The sequence below is a fragment of the Carassius auratus genome, unplaced genomic scaffold (assembly GCF_003368295.1).
Source record: "Carassius auratus strain Wakin unplaced genomic scaffold, ASM336829v1 scaf_tig00214183_4049273_7079891, whole genome shotgun sequence".
Lineage (NCBI taxonomy): Eukaryota > Metazoa > Chordata > Actinopteri > Cypriniformes > Cyprinidae > Carassius > Carassius auratus.
Window position 1 is genome coordinate 2265032 of NW_020527547.1, and position 24188 is coordinate 2289219.

The following is a 24188-nucleotide window of genomic DNA, read 5'->3' on the forward strand; positions in this document are numbered from 1 at the left end:
GTTAAACAGACCCGGGACCCGAGGTAATAGATTCGGACACCGACCCGGTTGATGATTTAAAATATAGACCCGAATCCGTACGGGTCCCGGGTCGGGTCCGGGGTCGACGGGTCTCGGGTGCACTGTGAAGACCTCTAGCCCTAGGACTCCAGGCTCCCTCGTCCATCCTAATAAACCTTTGTCAGTCATCGCTCAGCTTCCGCCATGGACTTCCAGGTCTCTGGCTTCGCCTCGACCCTCCACCCATTTGGCTTCACCTGGCTCCTCCATTCCTTCGGTTTCCTTGTCATCCTCGCTCGTCCCATTGTTGTCCTGGTCAGCCGAGTCCTCGGCTCCGCCTCAGGCACGCAAGCCAGCCGCTCCGCCTTGGGCTTCTGGATTGGCGTTGTCGACCTGGTCCGTCGAGCACTCCACTCCGCTGGTTTCTGTCATGCACCCTGGTTCCGCCTCCATAGATCGGCCTCGAGGTGTCGCCCAGTCCTCCTGTTAAAGCTCCCCCCTGGTTCCATCATGGTGTTGGCCTCAAGTTTCTGCAGGCTCCACGTCCTCGAGGCAGACCCCTACGACATTGGATGAAAGGGGGAGGGTAGTGTCAGGAACCTGTTAAGCTAATAACCCAGATCTGTTTCCCTATCAGCGACCTTATCACAAGGACTATAAAGCAGTCACCTCAGCCCCAGTTCTGAGTGAAGCCTCCAACAGGAATCGACCTCACAATCTTGTCCCCAACTCACCTCGCTTTCAGAACACCTCCAGAAGTAACGTAACGTATACTTACCTTTGAGAAGCTAACCTGTATGTCTTTGTTCTACTGTCTCCAGGACTCCTGAGATAACCCAGTTACCTGAATTCCCTACGACCAGTGGCCTCCCCTGTAAAAGTAAAAGAGACAAGTATTAGTATTCCGGAATTGTGTGGCTTCAACTTCTCGCCAATTAACGAACTCACCTGAATTCCGCCGCTTACTAAGTGATCTGCACAGAATCTGCACCTGAAATGATATCCTTCTCACCTTTCACGAACTCCTGAAATAATAAACACTGTGTTGAATTCAACGACCTCTGTCTCCAGTGTATATCCTCACAGTAACTTATTTCTGAATGTATTTTAATTAGAAAAATATTTTTTGAAAAATATAATAATAAAAAACAACAACAGAACAGTTTGACCATATTAGAGGGTTCTCTCTGTTTGAAATTCTTTTTTTATGCTGCTGCTTGAAACTTAGTCCATTAATGTAGATTAGCACCTTCACATAATAATAATAATAATAAAAGGTTTTACTCCAAAAATTATATGTAAACTCTATATTTAATTATCAACTAATGTCTAATTAGTAACTTTCAGCTGAAATCTTACTTTTAGCTGATATTTGTCATTCTTACTAACAGTTCTTAATGTGTGAGTGGTAACCTAGTTTATTTTAAGGTTCAAACTCGATGTCTAAAAAAACAGAGCGTTGTCAATGACAGTAACCAACTTTACTTTCTGGTTTATGGGATGTGAAAGGTGATATGTAACCATGTAAAATGAGTAATTTATTACTTCCTTTCTTTTTTGTGGAAATACAACTCTAAGTATAGAACAGAGAATGCGTAGGTGACTTTGGCACAGATATAAATAGAAAGCAAACCTCCTTGAGGGGAAATAAACCTCTAAAACCTCACACACACAGGAAGGTGTCAGAGCAGCTTCATGCTGTGGCAGCTGGAGTCATGAAGAGTTGAATATTTAGCAATACCCTCATTTTCTGCAACACGTTACCATTGTAATGTTTTTCGCTCAGAAGGTGACTCACTGCTTGGTTTCTGTCTTTCCCCATTAGATTCTGATTCCTCCCTCTTGCGGTTCCTCAGTGATGACAGGATTTTGTTGATCCATGAAGAGGCAGAGTTCTCCCAGCGTGACACGAGCAGGCGATCCAGGAAGAAGAGCCGAAATCCCAGCAGTCCCAGTTTTCCCATTAGTCCCTCTATGCTTGCCCCGCCTGTGCGTCTGGACACAGGTCCCCCCGAGGGACTGCCCTTCCCCGTGCCTGACTCTAACACAATGCCACACTACCATGTAAGTGAAATGTTGAATCTGATCTGAGCTATGGCTGTTCTCACACAATTGTATAATCGGATGGTTTGATGTTGGTCAACATTAGTTTGGTCTTTAAATATCAGTGCTTTATCTTAGAAGCATATCAAACTCAATATCATATCAAACTTATTCGACCCTGTCTTCACCAAGTCTCATTTGTAAAAGAGGTTTTAACCTCAATGTGACTTTCCTGTTTAAATAAAGGTTAAGAAACATTCTGACATTTACATTTGTTTAATAAAAAATGTAAAAACAGTCTCATCTAGTGACATAGTAATTAAATTATTGATCCAAATTTTGATCACGTGATTGTACCCGCACACACACACACATTCTCACATGTGTCTGGAACAGTAGTTTCTTTTCACAACACAGAACAGGAAATTCAAATCTGTCTTCCTCTCGGTCTCTCTTTTTCTCTTTGTCATTCTGTTCTTTGCCCCAGAGAGCTGCAGACACACTTCGAGCAGATGCTGATAGGCAAGTAAAATTCATACCTTTCTTAATTTATCATATTTGTTTGTATTACTTAATTATTACCCCTGTGGTTGATTTGTTACCACAAAGAGTAAAGATTACGGCAAAAAAAGTAAATTTCTACTTTGGGTTGTTATTTTCGGCTTGGTCCTCAATAATATATCATAATCTGCCCTGCCATATGTCACTCAATTGTTTTAAATCGAACTGAATAACTTTCGGTCTGTGATTCCTATCACTGAGCTTATTCAGAAAGGTTCCCATGGCGGCAGGTGCTACAATGGGAAGATGTGTAGGTGCTCTACAAAGCACAAGGTTTGGTGGATTTCCCCATATTTTATTTTTACCATTAGAGCTTCTGGTGTTAGGATTAACAGTATCAGTGCTGCTTCCACCTGACTGTGACTGGATTCTGAGCATAGAGCTGATGTCATTGATGTATAAATCAGAATCAGAATGTGCTTTATTCGCCAAGTGTGTGGAAACACACAAGGAATATGTTGTGGTTTTTTGGGAGCTAATATTAATAAAATATTTTTAGGAGCTAATTATAATAATTTGGTATACATCTGGAACAGAAGATTTATGTACATATTTATACAATATTTACTGTAAATACAGATGCATAAAGAATATGTATATGTATTTACATAATACTTGAGAGAATTTTTTTTTTTTTGCATAAATGTTCACATAGTGCACAGAGATCTGTAGCGTCTGCCTGAGGAGAGAAGTGCAAACAGGTTGTGGATGGGGTGTGGGGTCTATGATGATGTAACCTGTCCGTTTCTTCACAATGTTGGGCAGGTGCACACCAATGATCCTTTCAAGCTGTCCTAACAGTCCGTTGAATTCTTCTTATATCTGATTTGCTCGCTGACCCACACCAGACTGTTATAGGCGTGCACAGAACAGTAAAACTGTGTCACCTGCGCCTGTGGAAGTTGATCTTTTTCAGTACAACATCTATGTGGTTGGTTATATAAGTTTTTTTTCATCATAAACCCAAGCATCTAAAATGAGACTAATAATCAATTACTGTTTACCTTTTTTATTTTCTTTCTTTTTCTTTCTTTTTTTTTTAGTACTGGTGAGCAAGTTTTGAGTTCTTAAAGTGACAGCATGACGTCTTAGTACTACAGTCAATGCCAGAAGAAGAAGGAGAGTTTGAATCCTTATTATATGACCTCTTTAAACATAAAGGCATTGAACTGGTCATTCCAACATTCAAAGAGTTTTATGTTTGTTGATTTACAGGCGAACAAGATGCTGCTCACACTTTTGTTGGAGCACACTACAGCCAGTCACCAACACAGTGACAATCTTAATGAACTGCTGTTTCTTTAAAAATGAGGAACAGAAATTCCTTGGCTGCAGTTTTAAGGAGGTTTTTATTTCCTCTGAGACTGAGCTGTAAGTGTCTGTGGAGTCTGATGCTGTGAAACGAGTCTGTGTGAACGTGGAACGATCTATTTCTCTGCTGTTACCTTGCATATAGAGAATTAGAAAAAAGAGCATTGTCTGGCTGGCTGAGGTTTAGGTATAGTCCTTAGTACTATTTAAAAATATTGTGTGTGTATGTGTGTGAGAGGGGTGTTTGTTTGAGCGTGTATATGAGCATGAGCAGCTGTACTAGGGCGGTTTCAGTTAGAATAAGTTTTGAAGTTAACCTCAAACATCAGCATCCTGTCGTTGTTTGAGTTAAATTGGCAAGAACATTTTTATTTATTTATTAATATTTCTTTATTCTTGCTGCACGTGGAATCATAAATTACACTACTATGCTCAGGCAGTTCTAATTACCACATAATTCAAATGTTATTGAAAACGGAACTTCCTCTCTTCTTGTCTGAATGTCTCATTCTCCTGACGTTTCTTTCTTTCTCTCTCATTCTCTCTCTACAGGTATGTAAGTTCAGGACTTGACCGACAACCAGGGACATCAATGAGGAAGGTAAACCACAAGCACAATATGGCAAGAAAAAAAGGGTTCCTGTAGATAGAAATCAGTTAATGAACATCAGTTTTTTCATGATATTATTCAGGTTTGCACTTCATACAACTGAAAGTACATTTTTCAATATTAGGATCAACGAATGTTTTAGTTTTTGAATATTTATGATAGTATCTGTTAGATTACAAATAGAATGATGCAAGCAATTTCAAGCTTTCTTCCTTATGTGTCCGTCTTCTTCTCTTTGTAGTCTGTACATTATGCCTCTCTGAGGACCAAGCCCAAGAAAAAGAGCAAAGGTACAACGATAAGATGCATACAAGCGCATGGGTTTACCTTGAGCGCATGGGTTGTGTGTTGTGTTGCAGTGTGTTGTAATTAATTTATCAGAATGTTATTTAATATGCTGTGTGTGTGTGTGTGTGTGTGTGTAGGGTCCCTCAGTAGTGCCAGCAGGAGACGTATTGCCTGTAAAGATCTGGGTCATGGCGACTGTGAAGGCTGGCTATGGAAAAAGAAAGACGCCACTGGCTACTTCACACAGAAATGGAAAAAGTACTGGTTCGTTCTCAAAGACTCCAACCTGTACTGGTACACCAATCAGAACGTAAGCAAACAAACACAATTCTCTTCTCTTGCATTGTATTTAAAGCTATAACAAAGTATGAGTCCATCTTTTATCCATTTCCACTTGAAATATTTCTGGGATCTGAAGTTCCACATCCAGCTAGTTAATCTCAACTATTATTATTAATGACACAATTATTAGCACTTTTATTACCTGCTGCCTTCCTTGATGGCGTGCCTGCTCGCAAGCTCACAAACATGAGAGTGATGTTTAGTTTTTCAAGTTTTTCCACATTAAAATGTCCATCACATATTCATCTCTTAGTTTTAGAGATGGTGAAGAGCACATCTGTGCATTTATACTATCAATGTAAATGCCGCAGTTATGATGTGGACATGATTTCTCTTGTTCTTTATTTCTTTGCTCAGGATGAGAAAGCAGAGGGCTTCATCAGTTTGCCAGAGTTTCGGATAGACAGAGCGATTGAGTGCAGGAGGAAACAGTGAGTGTCAGAAGACAACAACAATAACTTTCTCTCTGTTGTGTTGGGTTTGTTGGTTTTTGAGTGGGTCTGTGTTTGAAACCTATCAGCTAGTGGAATCTGGGTCACTGCAAAAACTGCTGATCTTTCTTTTACAAACACACTCACACACAGAGTGTAAACTAGATATTTGTGTCTGAACATCTCTTTTTTATGTCCTTTTTTATTTCAGTGCCTTCAAAGCATGTCATCCAAAAATTAAGAGTTTCTTTTTTGCTACAGATCATTTAGAGGAGATGAACAGGTAAGGCGTTTCAGAGCCCCTTCAGACAGCAGCTCCCCACCCTGTTATTTCCTCTCACATCTATGTTTCCTGTTTCAGGTGGATGAACCGTTTAGGCTTGGCTGCAATTGGCTACACGCCTGATGATCCGGTACCGCGTCCTGATGAAGGTGAGATCACATCCTGTAATGATATCATAAGCCCATTGTGGTGTGAATGACCTCACTGACACTAGTTTTACACCACTCCGTTATACTGTAAGCTGCTGAAAAGCATAGTCTGATTATCATAAACTATGATGTTGTGTACGTGATTCTGATCATCATTTTTTGGTATAGATTACTGGAGTGAGAGTGACCAGGATGAAGTTGATGGGTCTATGACACTCAAGCAAGAAGCCACATACCACCATAACCCCCCTGTAAGTATTAATTCACGTCCTAGTACACGTATGCATATATTCAGTCCAAAACACTCACTTCCATTTTCTTTAACACAGACACACATACCCATTTTTTTTAACAGCCACACTGTCACGATACTGGTTCTGGAGCCTGTTAACAATTTCCTCTTAAATCTCAAAACAGGAACCAGTAAAATCAGAAGACCTGTGTCAGGATAACGTCTTAACCATGTTCTTTTTTTTTTTTTTACATGCGCAAAAACAAAACTGCATGGCACAAATCTAGGCTCCTTCTCTGAGACACAGAATATTTACTTCAATGTAAAACTTTATTTTATATTTTATACAGTATTTTGTTTTTTCAAATTGTATTTAAAATTATTACTAAACCCAAACATTTGAATGGTAGTGTACATTACACTGAAGCCAGCTCATAACAATAGCATATAGATGTTAAATCACATAAGTTGCAAACAAAGAATGATTTTTTTTTTGGCGATATGTAACGTAACATGGTAATTTTTGTCAATTTTTGGCTCATAGAGAGGTTCGCTGAGCTTAGGCTCCCACACCAGTACCATATTGGTGGTAAACAAAGGGTGAACTGACTCTGTCGCTCTCCCTGACAGTTGACAATGATATTGACCAGTGTTTCTTTTGTTCTCAGGGAAATTCGTCCAGTCCATTTCCTGAGCGCCATTTTTCCAGTGGCTCCACATTCTCACATTCCTCTGCTGAGGAGTCCCATTCTTCCTGCCGATCCTCCCATCGAGAAAGACGCTCATGGCAGGACCTGATTGAAACCCCCTTGACCAGCACAGGTCTACACTACCTGCAGACCGCAGAAGAGGAAGAGTTACCCGTGCTGCCCTCTGATCAGCACCGTCAGGCCACGCTCCCTGCCCAGCACCGGCATCCGCTGGAACGCGACGGGCCATTTCCATTGACGGACAGCGAAGAGTCCCGGCCTCGCCATCACATTCACAAGCAACGTAGTCAGAGCCTCCCTCGCCACCGGGACACACACGGACACTCGCACCGCAGCACTCGTACGCACACTCACACACATGGCACTCTGAGGCCAAGAACTCATCTCCATGAGGAAGAGGAGGAGGAAGAAGAGGAGGAAAAGCAGGTTCGGAAATCTAGCAGCAGGAAACCTGAGAGTGAAGAGAAAGTGAATGATGGCACGGATGGTCTGCAGGAGCTGTACCGATCGCTGGAGCAGGCCAGTCTCTCCGCTTTTGGCCAACAAAGGCCTTCCACCAAACAAGAGTTCAGACGCTCTTTCAACAAACGCTGCAATGACCCTGCCACAAATGAACAACTGCACCGCATACGGGTTCTACGCTCCACACTAAAGGTACGCAAACACAGAAAGCACTTGACTTTTTTATACTTTTGGGTTTAGAACGTGGAAGTAAACTAAAACAGGGTAGACATCTGAAATAAACCCCACTGCAGTAATCTTTTTTTTTTTTGGAAAGGAATGTAATATAACACAAAATATAGTGTTAGTATACTGCTGTGTTGAAAGTTTGGTATCTGTCATTTTTTTTTTCAAAGTTACAATTTTCGCCAAGGCTGCATTTACTTGATAAAAATGCAGTTATGTATAATGTAAAAGATTATCCTGTTTACAAAAAGGGAAAATAATAATTATAACAGAAATGCCATCACAGTCTGAATAGGTCAAAGATCTGTAAAATGAACTTAGAATTTACAGCCGGAAATAAATCTGAAGGAATCTAATGGAACATTCTAGAGGATCTCCATAAAAATTAAGAAAGTCTCGTTCACACCAAGGACGATAACAATAAAGATATAGTTCTAAAAATCTTTCTCAATATTAAAGAATAGCAGTCCACACCACAACTATAAACAATCAAGACAAAGAGAAACAATATTGTTGGAATCATTTTCAAAACAACTTTTCTACAGCTGATGAACAATAAAAAACTGACAGCCAATCAGAATCCATCCTGCTTTAACAAGCTTGAGAATTTAAAGTGGCAGATGAGCATGTGCTTAGAATGAGACGATATCATTCGCTGGGGTGGACTCTAATATCGTTATCTTTATAGTTATCTTTATTGTTATCATTATCCATGTGAACGGGGCTTAAGACATTGTCAGCTGCCATCAAGGGTGTAAGAACTATCTCAAAAGTAAAAAGACGTTTTAAACCTTATTAGCTTACCTCATGAATGTTAATTAGTTGACTTAATGTTTATCATAGTGTTAACTGGACTTTCTGAAAGGCTTACCTTTCACATTCTTTCTCGCGGTTGACAGAAGCATCTGTTTGGTCTTAAGCCACTGTTTTATGCACCTAGCTACAATTTCCAAGGCAAAGGGAAACTCCTAAATATAATAATTCTTTTTAAATGCTTAACCAATTACCCTAGTTGTTACTCCCCTGGCAGCTAATACAGTATTTGTTAAAACTAGTTTTTTTTTTACATTTCAGTAACATTATCTTAAAGAATTTCAATAGCTTTAGCCAATCAAATGCTTTTTTTATTCAAAGAATAATTTAGATTAATCTAGAGTTTTATGAGTAAATTTTCAACCTCTTTCTTGCCCATCACCAACAGGCAAAGGAGGGCGACTTGACGATAATCAGTCAGTTGCTGGACGACCCTTGCTTGACCTCAAGGAAGTTTCGTGAATGGAAGCAATGTAACCACGAGCTCTTCCTGGATATCTGTGAGTTCAGCTCCGCTCCATTGGAACCGCCCAGCGAGTCCAACGACCTTTCACCTCTCTCGCCATCGCTGATGATGCACACTCACTCTTTCATAGAAACGCACGTGTGAAACACAGTCACGCACGCACATGACTAACAAACAGTCACATGCTAAAATACAGACATAGAGGTATATGAATAACGTGAGTTGTGCATTTCAAACGCACATATACATACACAAACACACACACACACAAACACTTTAAAAAACACTGTGGATTCAGACTGTCTTCACTTTTTCCTTGACGGATGACCTGATACTGCCCTTCTTCCGACCGTGAGTGACACCAGATTGAACCAATACACTGTAAGATCAATGTCAAAGAACTGACCCAGCCTCCAGAACTACTGCAGACAGACGCCCAGGCACTGAAACCGCAAACTGCTCGTCATGGAAGCAAGAGTGTTACCTGCACATTTACAGCTCACTGCAAACTCTGTACAATATATTTCATCACAGCCACATTTTGAGACAGATGGAAGAAAGGCTCCATGAGGTGCCCACTGCATGCTTGAAGAATCATCTTTTCAGATTGACTACCTGTTGAACAAAACAGGACCATATATAAATACAAAATCTTTGATTGGAGTAAAAAAAAAATGTTTTTTATATATCTTTAGATTTTTTTTTTTTTTTTTGATCTCCTTCCCTCAGAATGCTGCAGGAAGAGCACTCATGTAGCCATGGGCAACAGGCTTCACTCTGTTACCAAGCAACACCGCCCTACTGTGTTACTCTATACAACTCTCAAAGCAAGCAAGAGTGTTGGAACCTGTGTGTGTGTGTGTGTGTGTGTGTGTGTGTGTGTGTGTGCATATGTGTATTAAAGAAATGAGAGAAAGACAGAAAACGAGTCAGATGGATGCCGAGGAGTCTCTTTTTGACACTTTAATGGCATTTGCATTCGCATATGGGAAAAGATGAACTTCTGGCAGGTAGTAACATGTTTAATTTGGTTTCTTTAGAATATTTATATTATAGCTAAACTCATGCATGGTTTAAAAAAAGTATTACTATATGCTATCAGGCCAGAGAACAGTCTGTATATAAGAACCTATTATTTGCATAGCTGCATCCTCTGTTTAAAACTGTGAATTGTACTCGTGAATGCAATCTTTTGACTCTGCGAACGCAGAACCTTTATACTCTATATTTTTTTCTACACAAAAAGATGACAAAAGATGAAAAGCTTTGCTTCTCTGATGTTATGACTGTTTTTGCTTGTTTCCGGGTCTTTGCTGGTCATTACCTCTGAGCTATGGGCTACATTCAGGTTGTTCGTTTCTGTTTGCTAATGTACGTGTCCCTTAGACAGACTCCACAAGCCTAAAGTGAACGTTTCATTCCCTTTCGCAATTCTAGACCTCAGTGGCTCAGGATTCTAGAATTGGTAAAAGTCACATGGGAGAGAATTTGAGGTTAAAATACAAAAATCTATTGGTTCATTCCCGGCGGTGGAGTGCAAAACGTCCCCTTTCTAAATGTTGTGTGTGTGCTTGTGTGTTCTCATTTGTCCACATTAAGAAGTCATTGAGACACACTGGTTTAAACACAGCCCTGCATATGTGCTCAGTGTAACAGTTATGTTTGTCACTTTCTAGAATCTTGTGGGATGTATTTTAATTGAATAGAATGTACTCATTCAATGGTTTTGTTAATTGTAAATTGCATTGTAACAAACATACACACTACCCACACACAGACAATACTTTATGTCCATTGTTGATGATTTCTTACCAAAGCGACTCTCAAAATCACATCTGCTCATTGCAGTTACCTTTTTAATGATTATTATTATGTAGAATGTTACACTTCACTGTGTTTCATCCCATGGGTGTGTGTGTGTGAGAGTGAGTGAGTAAGTGTGAGTGTGTGTTATCCAGGCCATCGGGGTTTCACTGTGGTTTTAAGGGCATGTCCCCCCCTCTCTCCCCCACACGGCTATGCTGTATAAGGTGTAAGTTGCACTGCAACATTGAGACGGAACATATTGCTCTTTTTTCAAGGTTTTCTTTTAAAAATTCCCCTTCTGTATATTAAAACACCAGGAAAGAGCCTGATATTTATTCACAGTATTATTCAAAGCTAACCTTCTTTGCTTTCAGAAATATAAATACATATATAAATATATATAATACAGATTGTAAAATGTTAAACTAATAAACTGAGTTCTCTGCATTTGTGTTTTGTGATGTTTCTAATGTCCAGTGAAATCTCAAGCTGAACTGCAACTGTATGTGGCATCATTTCTGATATACATCCACTGACATACAATACCAATTTTGCTTGGTTTACCAAAGATTCAATGGGTTTTGATGTCTTTATTGTCAAAAGCAAGATCTTTACTACCAAGCCAACATCATTTAGATAATACATTTACACTTGCAATGTTAATGCTAAACTACTGATTACTAAACAATCTTGGCACCAAAAATAAAAATTGTCATCGTTTACTCACCCTCATGTCGTTTCAAACCTGTATGAGTTGCTTTCTTATGTTGAACATAAAATAATATATTTTGAAAATTGCTGGTAATCAAACAGTTGGTGGTTGCCATTGACTTCCATAGTATTTTATTTTATTTTTTTAACCTAATATGGAAGTCAGTGGCAACCACCAACTGTTTAATTCAAAATATCTTCTATGTTCAACATAAGAAAGCAACTCATACAAGTTTGGAATGACAAGATGAGTAAACGATGACAGAATTGAAATTTATGAGTGCACTATACCTTTAAGGCATAACCTTTGTGTTCATATTTGTTGTCCATTTTAGGTATTATTATTTTTTGCCAAGTCAAGCCGAAGTAGGGAGCCCTGCACATGACATAAGGACAAAAATATATTTTGTCACATGAATACTGAGCTGACCACATATTTGAGGCTTTATCTGAAATTAAAGTATTTTTTTTATATTACGTGTGGATAAATTACCAACTGGAGCTGCATCTTCACGATTCTGGATAAACTGAGATTGTAGATTATTATTATTATTATTATTATTATTATTATTATCATTATTATTAAACATATTATTTATATAATAACAAAAACAATGTATCTCTCTTATGGCTTAAAATGGGATTGTATTATTATTATTATTATTATTATTATTATTATATTAATTATTATTATTATTATTATTATTATTATTATTATTATAAGAACCCCATCGGGAATATTATCTCGCGTTCTGAGGGCTTTCGGGACTCCTCCTGCTTTCCGTAGTGAGACCGAAAGGGGCGGGACTGGCATGGCGGCCAAGGTGAGTGACACTTCCAGCTGAGTTAGTTCAAGTGATCGTGTGTATTTTGTAACCTGCATTCTGCAGAATAGTTTCACACATCTGGACAAGTATGTTTTTCCATTATTTGCATGATGCAGATGAAGATGTTAATCAGAGCGTGTGGACGGTGTTTGTTAAAGCAGAGTGGAGAACATGCTGTTCCTGAACTCACACTCATACACTGATGATCTTTCACCGGCCGTGTCTTAAAACATCATCTGCTGCCTAAACATCGCTCTGAGGCACCTGTCTCTTGACAGGAAGCTGACTCGGTTTTGTGACACTACTTTCTCTCTGTCACTCAGAGGAATCGAGATAGTAACTTAGTAGGATTGGGATTATAAAGCGTCTTCACTTGATTCGAGTCCATTAAACTAATACAGATAATGTGATTAAGGGAAAATCAATGAGCTGAAACGGGGGGCCCTCAGCCAGGCCAAAACTGATAGTTATTATAGTCATAATGCTACAGACATTCACTGAAAACTACATAACACCTATAAAATGTTTTGTATATGAACCATGCTAGTACCATTTAAATATTGTTGTATATGAATATGCAATCATCTAGTACCATGGTATTATGATCAACAACAGAAGTCAGTCTGTAGTATTAATATTAGCCTGTTGATCCTCAGATTCTGAAGTATGCAGCGCTTCCGACTGCTGCCCTTGCAGTGGGTCTGGGCTCATTCAGAATTTATTCCATAAACGAGAAAATAAATGAGGAGCTAATATCTTCAAGAGAGGTAAGAAAATCGTATTTGGAATGGTATGTATACCATACTGTGAGTACTGTTTTTCTAGTATGAATGTGGTGTGTGCAATATGTTAATTTCCTGTATGCATGGAAAACTTGAGTGACCTACTACATTTACCAAAATAAGTGAACAACAACGTAATATTTTTTACTGACCCCAAACTTTTGAATGGCATTGAAGTAATACATGTTAAGTAGATCACCATGACCTATCTCTCTATCTTCTGTCTCTGTCTAGTTGTCTATCTACTCCCCAGTTGGTTCTGCTGTGCAGTTTGTGGAGGAACAGCCTGGTCTAGTGCAGACAGGGCTGGGGGCCGTGAGGGTGGGCCTGCAGCCTTATGTCAGAGCCGTGCAGGTGTGTTCAGTCACACTGTGATAATGAATTAACTTGTCATTGTTAGATGGTTGAAGACGTTTGTTTATGACAGATTATCTGTTGTTTATTTTAACAGAGCACCTTCACTTCAGTCAAAGTTGGAGTGATATCTGTTTACCACGCAGGGCAAGGTAAGCCTGACGTTTGCAAGTGAGTGAGCAAATAATGACTGTAAACCTGACCTTTAAACCCTGACTTTCTCTGGTGTTAGACACATATCACTTCCTTCGAGATCCACCCCAAGGCTTCCTGCCTAAAGTGGGTGTCATCGGTGTGTCCGGATTGGGTGGCCTGATTCTGGCACGCAAGGGTAAGTGGAGCATGTGGTTACTTTGAGCCGTTTACGGTTTAAAGTGATTAGGAAGCTACATCTGTGTGAATGTGTGCTTTTGCCCAGGCTCTCGTTTAAAGAGGATTGCCGTTCCTCTTGGTCTGGCTACCGCTGGTACTGCAGTATGTTACCCCACACAGACTGTGGGAGTCCTGAAGGTACATTCTCTATGTCTCTTGAAAACAAACAAAGAAAATAACTATATACTTGATGTTAATTTCTCTCATACATAGGAAATAATATTATATACACATACACACTTTTTTTTTCAGATTACTGGTAAAAAGGTGTATGCTGTCAGTTCATCTGTTGCTTCAATATTTAAATCCAAACCAAAAGAAGATGTCATCAGGCCTGTTGTTAGTATGGAGGTAATCTTCAAAGCTGAATATTAAAACCAAGTTATGTCAGTTTTTATGGTCAAGTGTTTGCTAAATGGAACGGTGTATAAATGCAGATTTTAAGGTGTGTTAAATGTAAACTCAACCAGCCTATTTTTATTTAAATGCATGTTATTGATAATATTGTGAACAATTAATCCATATATGTTTTATTTCTATTTTTTGACATGATCTTCGTGTATTCGGCAGATTTATTTCTGGTTATGTAAGAGAGATTTCTCCAATGGTTTAGTCTGCCTCAACCCAATTTAAAGATAATTCTTAATTTATTTTACTCCACCTGTAGAATTATTTAACAAATATTTGTATGTATTGCAGTGTAATTAATATATTTATCTTTAATAAATATACAGTCTGCTGCCACGGATAAAAGCTCAGATATAGAATCACCTGCCAAAGTACTTTCTGAACTGCCACCTGAGTCTGAACAGGCCACAGCGGATCCAGATGAGGATGTTACACCAATACCACAAGTCATCCCATCAGTGGGTTTAGCTCCAGTAGCTGATGTTGTGTCAGAAGATGCTGTAGAACCTCCTCTTGTTGTTGATGTAGCATCTGGAATTGCTGCCCCACCATCTAAATCTGAATCTCGCCTTGCAACTCTTCATGAAAGTACTCTGGTTTCAGAAACTACTCTTGAGACGATCCTAGATACAGAATCCACCTCAGAACCCACTCCCACTCCTGAGCCAACACCTTCAGCTGAAACGGATATTACTTCTGTTGTGGAGTCTGAAAATGTTCTGGAAGCTGCCCCCGCTGCTCCAGAAATTGAAGTCCCTACACCTACAGAAGCCACACCCTCAACTTCACCTACAGTAGAGGAAACCACACCCCCAGTAGGGTTGGCCTCTGAGGAACCTGCATCTGTTGCCCCGCCCTCTTCTGAAGAGGCCCCACCTTCATCTGAACCTACTGTCTTTGAGCCTGCCACAGGTGAGGAAACATATTTAATAATGAAGTAAGTTTGGTTTTTATTTAGCATTTCCCCTCCAACTAGTTTAATGCAACTAGTTCCTTTGGATCAGCTACTTTTTCTTCAACTTTTTTTTTTTAACTATCTGACAAAGACAGGAATGCTTTATTAGGAGCAAAATATGCTAATTAAGTGTTATTTATTTTTATATATATATATATATATATATATATATATATATATATATATATATATATATATATATATATATATATATATGTATGTGTGTGTGTGTGTATATATATGCTAAATAAAAGCATTAATTTCTTAAAAATAAAAAACCTTACTGACTCCAAACCTTTAAACTGTAATGTGTTATGATCAATAAAAGTTTGTTTCCACCATGTTTCTTTAATTATAACAATGTGGTGGTGTTCATATGCATCTTCATGTTTATGTTGTAAAAACGATACTTTTTAAATGACTTTGCAGCAGTAGCACTTCTCCACATACTCAAACCCACCGGCTCTTTCCATTCTAGTGAAGTCAGGTTTTGTACCTGACCCGTCTCTGCTTGATCATGGCCAGTCTAATCCCGAGGACGCAGACATGTACAGCACACGGAGCTGAATGACAGAAGATATGATGAGATGTTTTAATGTGCCACGATTCCAGCATCGTTTGATAGTTTTGTGATTAGGATATTTATGTTGTACCAATGATGTGGAAGAAGGTAATGTTACACTTTTATTTGTGTGCTGCTTCACACTTATGGGAAGTTTCTTACCTCGGCAGGATTATCAAACACACACAAGGCCACATTTCTTTAACGCACGTTATCTACATTTTGTCGACGCTATGGAGAAACACCCAGGGCTGTGGTCCCTTAGTTTAATCTCCAGATTTATTTCTGACCTCAATTCCTGTAGCATTAGGAAATTTGTGCTTATTTTATACCGTGACCTGTGAAAACTGGACCACACAAAAAACTATTTTTATATAATCAAAAATCTTTGATGTATACATGTATTTTCTAAAATACATTTTACAGGGGTTAAGAGTAAATATATCAAGCCTTATCTTCACCGTAGTTAGACAGTTGGCAGCAGTTGACACTTTTTGACCCATTTTAAAATATTAGTTCACACTGCATCTTTAGTTTCGATATGTTTCCAATGCGACTGATTGTCCAGCACTATTTTGGACAGTATTTCTCAAAATGTACTAATGGGTTTTTGTTTAAAAGTTTAATTTATGCTGTCTTTAAATTAATCTTCATTGCCTGTGCAATAGAAAAGCATGAGATGAAAATAAAGGTATTTAAAAATGGGTTTGGGTTTATTTTTCTAAAATGATTGCTAAAATAACAAACAACATGTTAGAGCCTTATATTATTAATAATAAAAAAAAACCTTTCTAGCCCATTTACACGCATTAAAATCAGGTTTCCAGTCCCCTTAAACAACTGAACTCAGATCAGAACACACTGATATCAATCCCGGCATGTTTGTCAGCTGACTTGCACAGGGATTTTTTTCTTTGCATGATTATTTTCATGATATGTGGCGTCTCATTGAGCGATGTCTGCTGTCCCGTAGAGTTTGGAGCAGATCATTTCTATCCTGTGTTCTCGAGCAGACAGAGATCAACAATACACACCACAAGCTCTGACTCGAGCTGTGGGCCAGAACTCATCAGTGACCCCGGAGAAAACACACACACTTTAGTGCTATGGAGAATGTGAACAGAATAGAGTAGAACACATACACACCTGGTGTGGGGCAGCTACCATCTGGCTGAACACACAGTCGTCCTCTTGATATGCAGGACAGCAGTGAGTTGTCATGCTGAGGGTGGGCTCTCCAGCAGCTCTAGGGTCATCAGGGGAGACAACAGGCACAAACAGAACATCTACTGCAGCCGTTTGATTCAGCCCTGAGAGAAGAGAAGGCCAGTTATTAACTGAAGCTATAGCTCAATTCCACAACACTGTGCTGCTCTTACCTAGAATTGTGAGTGTGAAGTAACCGGTTCAGGCCACGGGTGTGTGTGTGTGTGTGTGTGTCTGTGAGATGCGATTGGGCGTCCATCTGGGTGGGCTCAGGTTCAGGTGATGTAGTAGTAGAACTTCTCTGTCATCAAAGTGGAAAATCCAGTGTAATGGACTTCTCGTACAGAGACATCCTCCGGCAGTAATGACATCACATTGTTGTTATTTTTGTGAGCACATTTTCAGAAATGTACAGGGAAATCTATCATTATGATGGCTGCTTCAACTGGACTGAGTTGTACAGACCTGTAGTTCACTGAGAGACGTTTCAGGTTGTGGTGGTCATGTGTGGTACTGCACACACTGTGCTCCCTGTACTGTACTGTACTCCAGCTCCCCCTTCAGATCAGCCACTGCTGATTGGCTCATCTACAACACACAGGAGTTCATGTGTTTAGTGCAGGGCTCCTCAACTCTTGCCCTGAAGGGCTAATGATGAAGAGCTGTGTTTCTGTGCTACTGGTCAGATACACAGAACAGCCCATCTGACATACTCTCATCTGAGTGCACACCAGATACATCACAGCAGAGGAAGAGAGAGTGAATCAAATAGGGTCATGTAGCATAAGAGGAATATAATGAATGTGTACATTGAATGATGTTTACTTGGGCAGATGTTGTTAAAGATCTCTGGCTGGGATGAGGAGAAGATCTCCAGGATAAAGGGAGAGGCAGTTGTCCCATACACTGCATGTACCCAACAATATGCCCAGAATTTTTCAGGTCCTGACACACACATACACACACACACACGCAGATGTATAACAGTGTTTTGTCCAATTCCCAACCCTTGGTATGAATAGTAATAATGCAGCTTATATTAGCAAGCACTATTAATGACAACCAGCCATTTAATAAAAGGCTATACCTGTCTTTTCCTTGCTCCTAACTCACTCAACCCAGCCCACGTACGTCACTAGATCAGTGATGTCACAGGCTTGGTTATTGTTCATCGAGTCGACCTCTGACTTGACATATCATGACAAACAACCATGAATTGTTAACAAGACAAATGCATTAACATAAAGATATTACAAATTAAAACCATGCAATTAAAAATGCAATAAAATAACACATTTGCTTTTAGCTATGCTTTGCATTTTTGAATTTCACACACACACACACACACACACACACACAGATTTATGCTACCAATCAAATGTTCGAGATCAGTAAGATTTTGTTTTTGTAAAGTATTTGAAAGAAGTCTCTAACGCTCACCATGTCTGCAAATATTTGATAAAAATTGATATGCCTAAATGTAATTAATTCCTGTGATGGCAAAGCCAAATTTTCAGCAGCTATTATTCCAGTTTTTCAATGTCACATAATCTTTCAGAAATCATTCTAATATGCTGATTTGCTCTGCTTAATAATTTAGTGGAAACTGTAATACTTTTTATTTATTAATTCTTTGATGAATAGAAAGTACAAAATAATAGCATTTATATGAAATAAAAATCTTTTGTAATATAATGCAGTCTTTACGGTCACATTTTGAACAAATTAATGTATGCTTGCTGAAAATAGTAATTTTTTTTCTTCTCTCTCTCTCTCTCTCTCTCACACACGCACACACAAAATACTGAACCTGAACTTTTGAACACTAGTAACAAGTAATTTTTGGGGGTCACCCTGTGTTTGGCCATACTGCCACCTGAATGTAACAACTCAAAATGTGAGAGCAGAATGCCCTGAAAGTTTAAAGAAATCTTTGTACCTTGTGGCAAGGTTGTATGGGACATCAGGCAGACTCCACTGAGTCTGAACACTTTTTGGAGGAATCACCGTCACTACAGAAGCAGGACTTCTAGGATTCAGGCCGACCTCTATAAGCCACAGAACAACCATAAACAAAGGAAATTTTAGGGATATGCTCCAATATTGAACGTGTACAAAACAAACCTAGCTAAAATTGCTTCATAAGAAAGCTAGCATTGGAAAAGCTCTTGAGTCTATACCATTAAAGTTAAAAGTCATTAGAGAGCACGTGCGGATATGTGGTCTAGACCAGTTCTGATAACTGTGTTTCAGTGAGTACTGCTGCAGAGATAGAACTGAGTCAACTGTCAGTCTGTTGAAGTATTCAGGACAAAGATCATTCCATACAACCGTTGACATGACGCCACTCTGATCAGCCACCTCACAGTACACCTGAAAGAGTGAAAGAGAGACGAAAAAAAAAAAAAGAGATCATAGCCCTGAAATAACGAATTGCTGCAGACAAAATGATCCTTTCTCATTGACTCACCTGAAATGGAAAGTCAGTGTTTTGTCCTGGTTTCCCATAGTACTGTATCCTGGACCTGTGCAGAATCAGACCAGCAGCGAGAGAGGCCATCTGGAGCTGTGACTTATTCAACTCTTTAAAAAAAATTTCATGAAATTCAAAATGTATTTATATAGAAATTTTAATTTATTATTTAAAACAATTATAAGTCTATTATTAACTACAAGCCAACATTTGGTGCCAAACTAACTAAGCTTAAGAAGACATTAAAATAAGTGTCTACTTTTAAATGTTTTTTTGTAAAAATAAAATGTTTTTTTTTTTTGTGAAATAATGTTCCCTTATCATTCAGTGTAACAGATATATTTACATAAAAATGAAATAACTTATGGCCTTTACTTATTAAAATATAAATAAAGAATAATTGATCATATGAAATGTTATTCAATTTGCTGCAAATGATCAAAGCCTAATGGTTAAGAAGATGGGTAAAGAATTAAAATGAATTTGATTTTGATGGCTGCACTGTAAACTTAAACAGAGTTTTTCAACTTCTGAAAAGGACAGAAGAACATGATCTCATACCATCAATAACCACGTCTGGCGGTGGACTATAAGGAATTTACACACTTCCATAAGGATCGTCATTTATCCACACCGGTAAATAATACTTTCTGCCATCGGACCAGGTCACATGGTCCTGACACCACTCCTGGATACTACCCATGTCTTTCCTGGACAGAAACCTCTCCAGGAGCTCCACGATGCTGTGGATGCTGTCTATCCTAACGTTACTGTGATTCAGCCTTGTCTCATCATGGACTATTGGCAGCTGGAACACCAGGACCCCGGCACCGCAGCGCAGATTTGAGATGTAAAATATATGCAAGATATAACATCTATCATACGATATAACTAACTTTGTTTAATAACAATTTTGTTTAAAATATTGTGGATTAAAAAGTAATTAACAACCCAAATTGTTAATGTAAACTTTTTTATTATGAATTTCTTTTAAAACAATATTTAACAATATGTTAAAGCTTTTTGTGATGGTATATGTACACAGAAGAATAAAAGGAGGAAAACAAGCCATACATAGCTGACTGTGCAACATCGACTCGCTGAACTGACAAACAGAAAGCTTTACGTCCCCCCCCCAAAGTAAGACACTTCAATAATTAATCTGTTACAAAATATCTGTTTTTACTCTCAAATCAGACATTATATAGAAATTTATAACAATCTATTTGACATCTTATAAAATAAAACAACTATATCTCTCTAAACATGTTTTGTATATCTTATATTACAATATCTTCCATATATTTTCTGCAGAGTATCAGCAGAGATGGCTGTTTATACCAAGTGTACTTTTTCGTCTCGTCCCCTCACCTGGTTGAATATAAAAGCATTGACAATGTCACCTGTTCAGGGAACACGTATAATACACACCCTCACAACACACACACATACTCACAAATCCATAAGGCCTAAAACCTCATCAGAACAGACACTTTTGGGGAGAGATTCAGGCTAGAGAAAGAGACAGCACAAAGCAAAAGTCATAAAGAGGAGGAAAATAATAAAGTGCAGCCTTTACCACCAAAGCACAGTTTTACAGGATGAAGAGAGAAGGATGAGAGAGTCAGTACAGTTTTCATCTACCATTCACAACCCAATCAATGAACACAAAGAAAAAAACATCTGCACGCCTGCAAAACAATAAAACCTTTGACTCAAAAAACATGAGACTAAAATAATGAAAACACCCCAAATGGGTATTAAATGAAGGGTGAAGCCGCTAATTTTTATTCAAAGGACTATACACACTCTAAAGTGGCAATCACAATGGCATCTGGCTTAGGTCGAAACCTTTGGATTTCTTTGTCCAACTCATTTTGAGCTTAATGTTTTCAAATGTTTATTAACCTACAGGAAAATCCAGATTAGACTGCTTTTGGAACTTGAAAGTCATTTTATAGCTCCTCCAAAATCTAACTTGTCTGCCATAATCTGGTAACTGGTTTGTTGCTGGTCTTCGATGGTTCTATCATCTTGGACCAGCTAATGACCAAACTAGTAATCAGCTATTGTATTCTAAAACACATCTACCATATTGAGATGGATTCTTAGGTAGACTAACCTAAAATTTAGAGTTATATCTGACTCAATGTGTAGTTTCTCTTATGTCTAGAGACACAAAGAGCATTTGTGAGAGCCAAAGATGACCTCAGAGCAGCAGAAGGTGATGAACGGGAGGCACTGATGCAGAACAACCTGGTATGTCATACTCTGAAACACTGTATCTGAAAGACAAATACACCAAACATCTTCCTCGTCTTCTCTAGTGCGACTTTAAGGAGGCAGAACAAAATGCTGAGAATAACCAGCTACTGTATGTTCTTCACAAACCTTTGAAAACAATTAGAAATGGTTCAGATGGGCAGGCTGGGGACAAAATTGATATTATGGAAAAATAATGTCTGGAGTGCTTCCTTTGAGTGTAGTTTGATCGGAAACATCGGATTTGATCTAAAGTTTAACAAGCTAGACATCTATGCGAAGATGTCACACCTGAGAGAGTCGGGAGTTTCACACTTTCTATACATGACTGAAGGAATGTCAATGTTCTTTAAAAAAAAAAAAACAAAACTTTGTTTTCAATCAAAAAGCACATTGGCTTTTACTAATACAAAGTGTTTCTTGCTAATACAAGAAAACATACCTGACTAAAAACAGAATCTCTTTGATAAGTATAAATTACACATTCTTGTTTTTTTAGATTTGCATTGCACAACATGCAGAAGGGCACATTATTTTATACTGTCTTAAACAGAACTCTCTTATTTAAAAAATAAAATAAATAATAATCAGCACCATTCTTTAAATGTGCAATGAGTGACAGGACAGCGGAAAGTGCAGCTTGAAGTCCCAGCTAGAAATTATTTTCCAATAGTCAGATTGTTTTCCTTTTTGTGTGTTTTTGAGTGTTCACAACTTGCATGTCTACATCATCTCCCCAAAATAATGATAATTTTTTTTTTAAATAAAAAGTTTGTTTGTGAAACACTTTGCCTAAGTGACAGGCAGATGAGAACATTTCCATTACTGCAGCCCTGACATTATAATTGTCTTCAATCATTCAACCTGTCTTTATATCTTCATTTTTGCAGTTTAACTGCTGCAGTACTTGCGCTCTCCACCATAAAACAATCACAAAGTCCCTCTTCTAACGAAGCTAAAATTAGACAGAGCTTCATCCCGGTGTAATACTGAAACTATATATTAAAGCACATCTGTTGTGCTCATATTGACATCAGATCAATGTAGATTTACTGTGTGGACATGCGGACCACATTCATGGCTGAAAACTCAAAGAACTGTTCGATCAGGGAAGCCAACGTGCTTCTCCTGAGCAGCTATGTTTAGACGTCAACCTAAATATGGAATAAAAGTACTGAAATATGATGATCTGGAACCCAATAGGTGGAGAAAATATATGGACAGTACAGTGGATCGAAAAACAAAGAGTAACAGGGACTGAGTTGAACTCAGAAGTAGGAAAGTTTGCCCTAGTGCAAACTTTTAAAGTGTTCTTAAATATTTGAAATATATATTGTGATTCAAGTTTCTTTACGTGGGGGTGACCCTGCTCTGCACATGTAACAGGAAGGCAATATTTTATTTTGAATTATGCCCAGCTCCTCCCATCAGCACACACATATGAAATATTATGCATGAAAAACAGTTCATGACTGTATATTTTTCTTCTTCTTGCTGGGCCAATTTCTCTATTAGTTAGTATTTTAGAATGCGTTTTAGGACAAAACACACGCAGCAGAGTTTACACTCTGTCAAGGCATTACTTGATTCATTGATTTTGTCTCATTTGTGTGTGTTTGTGTTAAAAAAAGTCCAGATGACTGCAACATTACAGTACCAAAAACCATCCACGGCTTTCTGTCCTTTCATATCGATCAAAGCACCTGCTTGACTGCTCTGTGACCTCTGTCTCCAGGAATAACAGATGGATCACACCCCTGCGGGCTCCTCCTACGTATCACAGCATCCAGTACAGTCCAGGCCAGGCGGAGTCCTTGGGCCTTGTGGTGTTATCACCATCATTTGCTGTCATGGGAACTTTGAGGGACTTTAGCTTTCTCGATTTTGGTTTGACTTGCTCGCGAGCATCGCCCTGAGCCGAGAATGTCCCTTCCCATCATGCCTTTCTGAGCTTAACGCTCAACATGCTTTCCCGGGAACCTCTTGACTTTGCCCAGGAGGCGGGGCTACCGTGTGAGCATGTTTCTGTAGTCCGACAGGTTGCTGGACTGTGAGTGATGATGCTGCTGTTGCTGCTGTTGTTGTGGCTGTATGTATCCCACAGTACTTTGCTGCGGAATGCTAGTGGTGTGGAATAAGGCCTGAGTGGGAGCACTGTGAATCAGACCCTGAGGCTGCATCTTCAAGAGAAAAAAAAACAACAGTATTTGGTTTGAGATTGTTTTTGAGGCAAAATAAGGAGTCCTTCATATAATTCAGAGAACATTTTTGAGTTTGTTTACCTGAAAGAACTGCTGAGGTTGTTGTAGTGGTAAGTGTGGGGCAGCCGATGGGTGAGGCGTGTAGGTGGGCGTGGCCTGATGGGTGATGAAACTGTTATGTGGGATCATGATTGGTGAGGTGAAGACGGGGGAAGGGACGAGCACAGCATTGCAATTCACCTGCTGCACAGGGAAGGAAGGAGCCATCATCTGCTGGTCCAGAGGATATCTGTAACACACAAACATTATTGCTGAATTTTGAATAATGTGTTAGAATGCTATT

At 38.9% G+C, this 24188-nt stretch overlaps 3 protein-coding genes across 5 annotated transcripts in view; 2 read left to right on the forward strand and 1 right to left on the reverse strand.

The window, feature by feature from the left end:
• Positions 1-11179, forward strand: part of LOC113091335 (connector enhancer of kinase suppressor of ras 2) — a 40875-nt gene extending 29696 nt beyond the window's left edge. The window contains exons 13-23 of the mRNA XM_026256780.1: positions 1826-2064; positions 2531-2565; positions 4468-4516; positions 4767-4815; positions 4951-5123; positions 5513-5586; positions 5798-5869; positions 5948-6018; positions 6187-6269; positions 6919-7614; positions 8849-11179. Coding sequence (XP_026112565.1) covers positions 1826-2064; positions 2531-2565; positions 4468-4516; positions 4767-4815; positions 4951-5123; positions 5513-5586; positions 5798-5869; positions 5948-6018; positions 6187-6269; positions 6919-7614; positions 8849-9070 — 1763 coding nt within the window. The 3' untranslated portion in view covers positions 9071-11179. The remainder of the gene's footprint in view (positions 1-1825; positions 2065-2530; positions 2566-4467; positions 4517-4766; positions 4816-4950; positions 5124-5512; positions 5587-5797; positions 5870-5947; positions 6019-6186; positions 6270-6918; positions 7615-8848) is intronic.
• Positions 11180-12212: 1033 nt separating this feature from the next.
• LOC113091400 (MICOS complex subunit MIC27) lies at positions 12213-16408 on the forward strand. The gene is made up of 9 exons (XM_026256912.1): positions 12213-12267; positions 12927-13037; positions 13287-13406; positions 13504-13558; positions 13639-13737; positions 13825-13916; positions 14031-14129; positions 14513-15098; positions 15620-16408. Exons 1-9 carry the CDS (start codon positions 12256-12258, stop codon positions 15706-15708), a joined length of 1263 nt encoding a protein of 420 aa, XP_026112697.1. The 5' UTR covers positions 12213-12255; the 3' UTR covers positions 15709-16408.
• A 3933-nt stretch (positions 16409-20341) lies between these two features.
• Positions 20342-24188, reverse strand: part of LOC113091422 (neuronal PAS domain-containing protein 2) — a 62622-nt gene continuing 58775 nt past the window's right edge. For all 3 annotated transcript variants that reach the window (XM_026256939.1, XM_026256941.1, XM_026256940.1), the window contains 2 exons: positions 23927-24134; positions 20342-23824 (listed from right to left, as the gene is read on the reverse strand). In XM_026256939.1, coding sequence (XP_026112724.1) covers positions 23651-23824; positions 23927-24134 — 382 coding nt within the window. In that variant the 3' untranslated portion in view covers positions 20342-23650. The remainder of the gene's footprint in view (positions 23825-23926; positions 24135-24188) is intronic.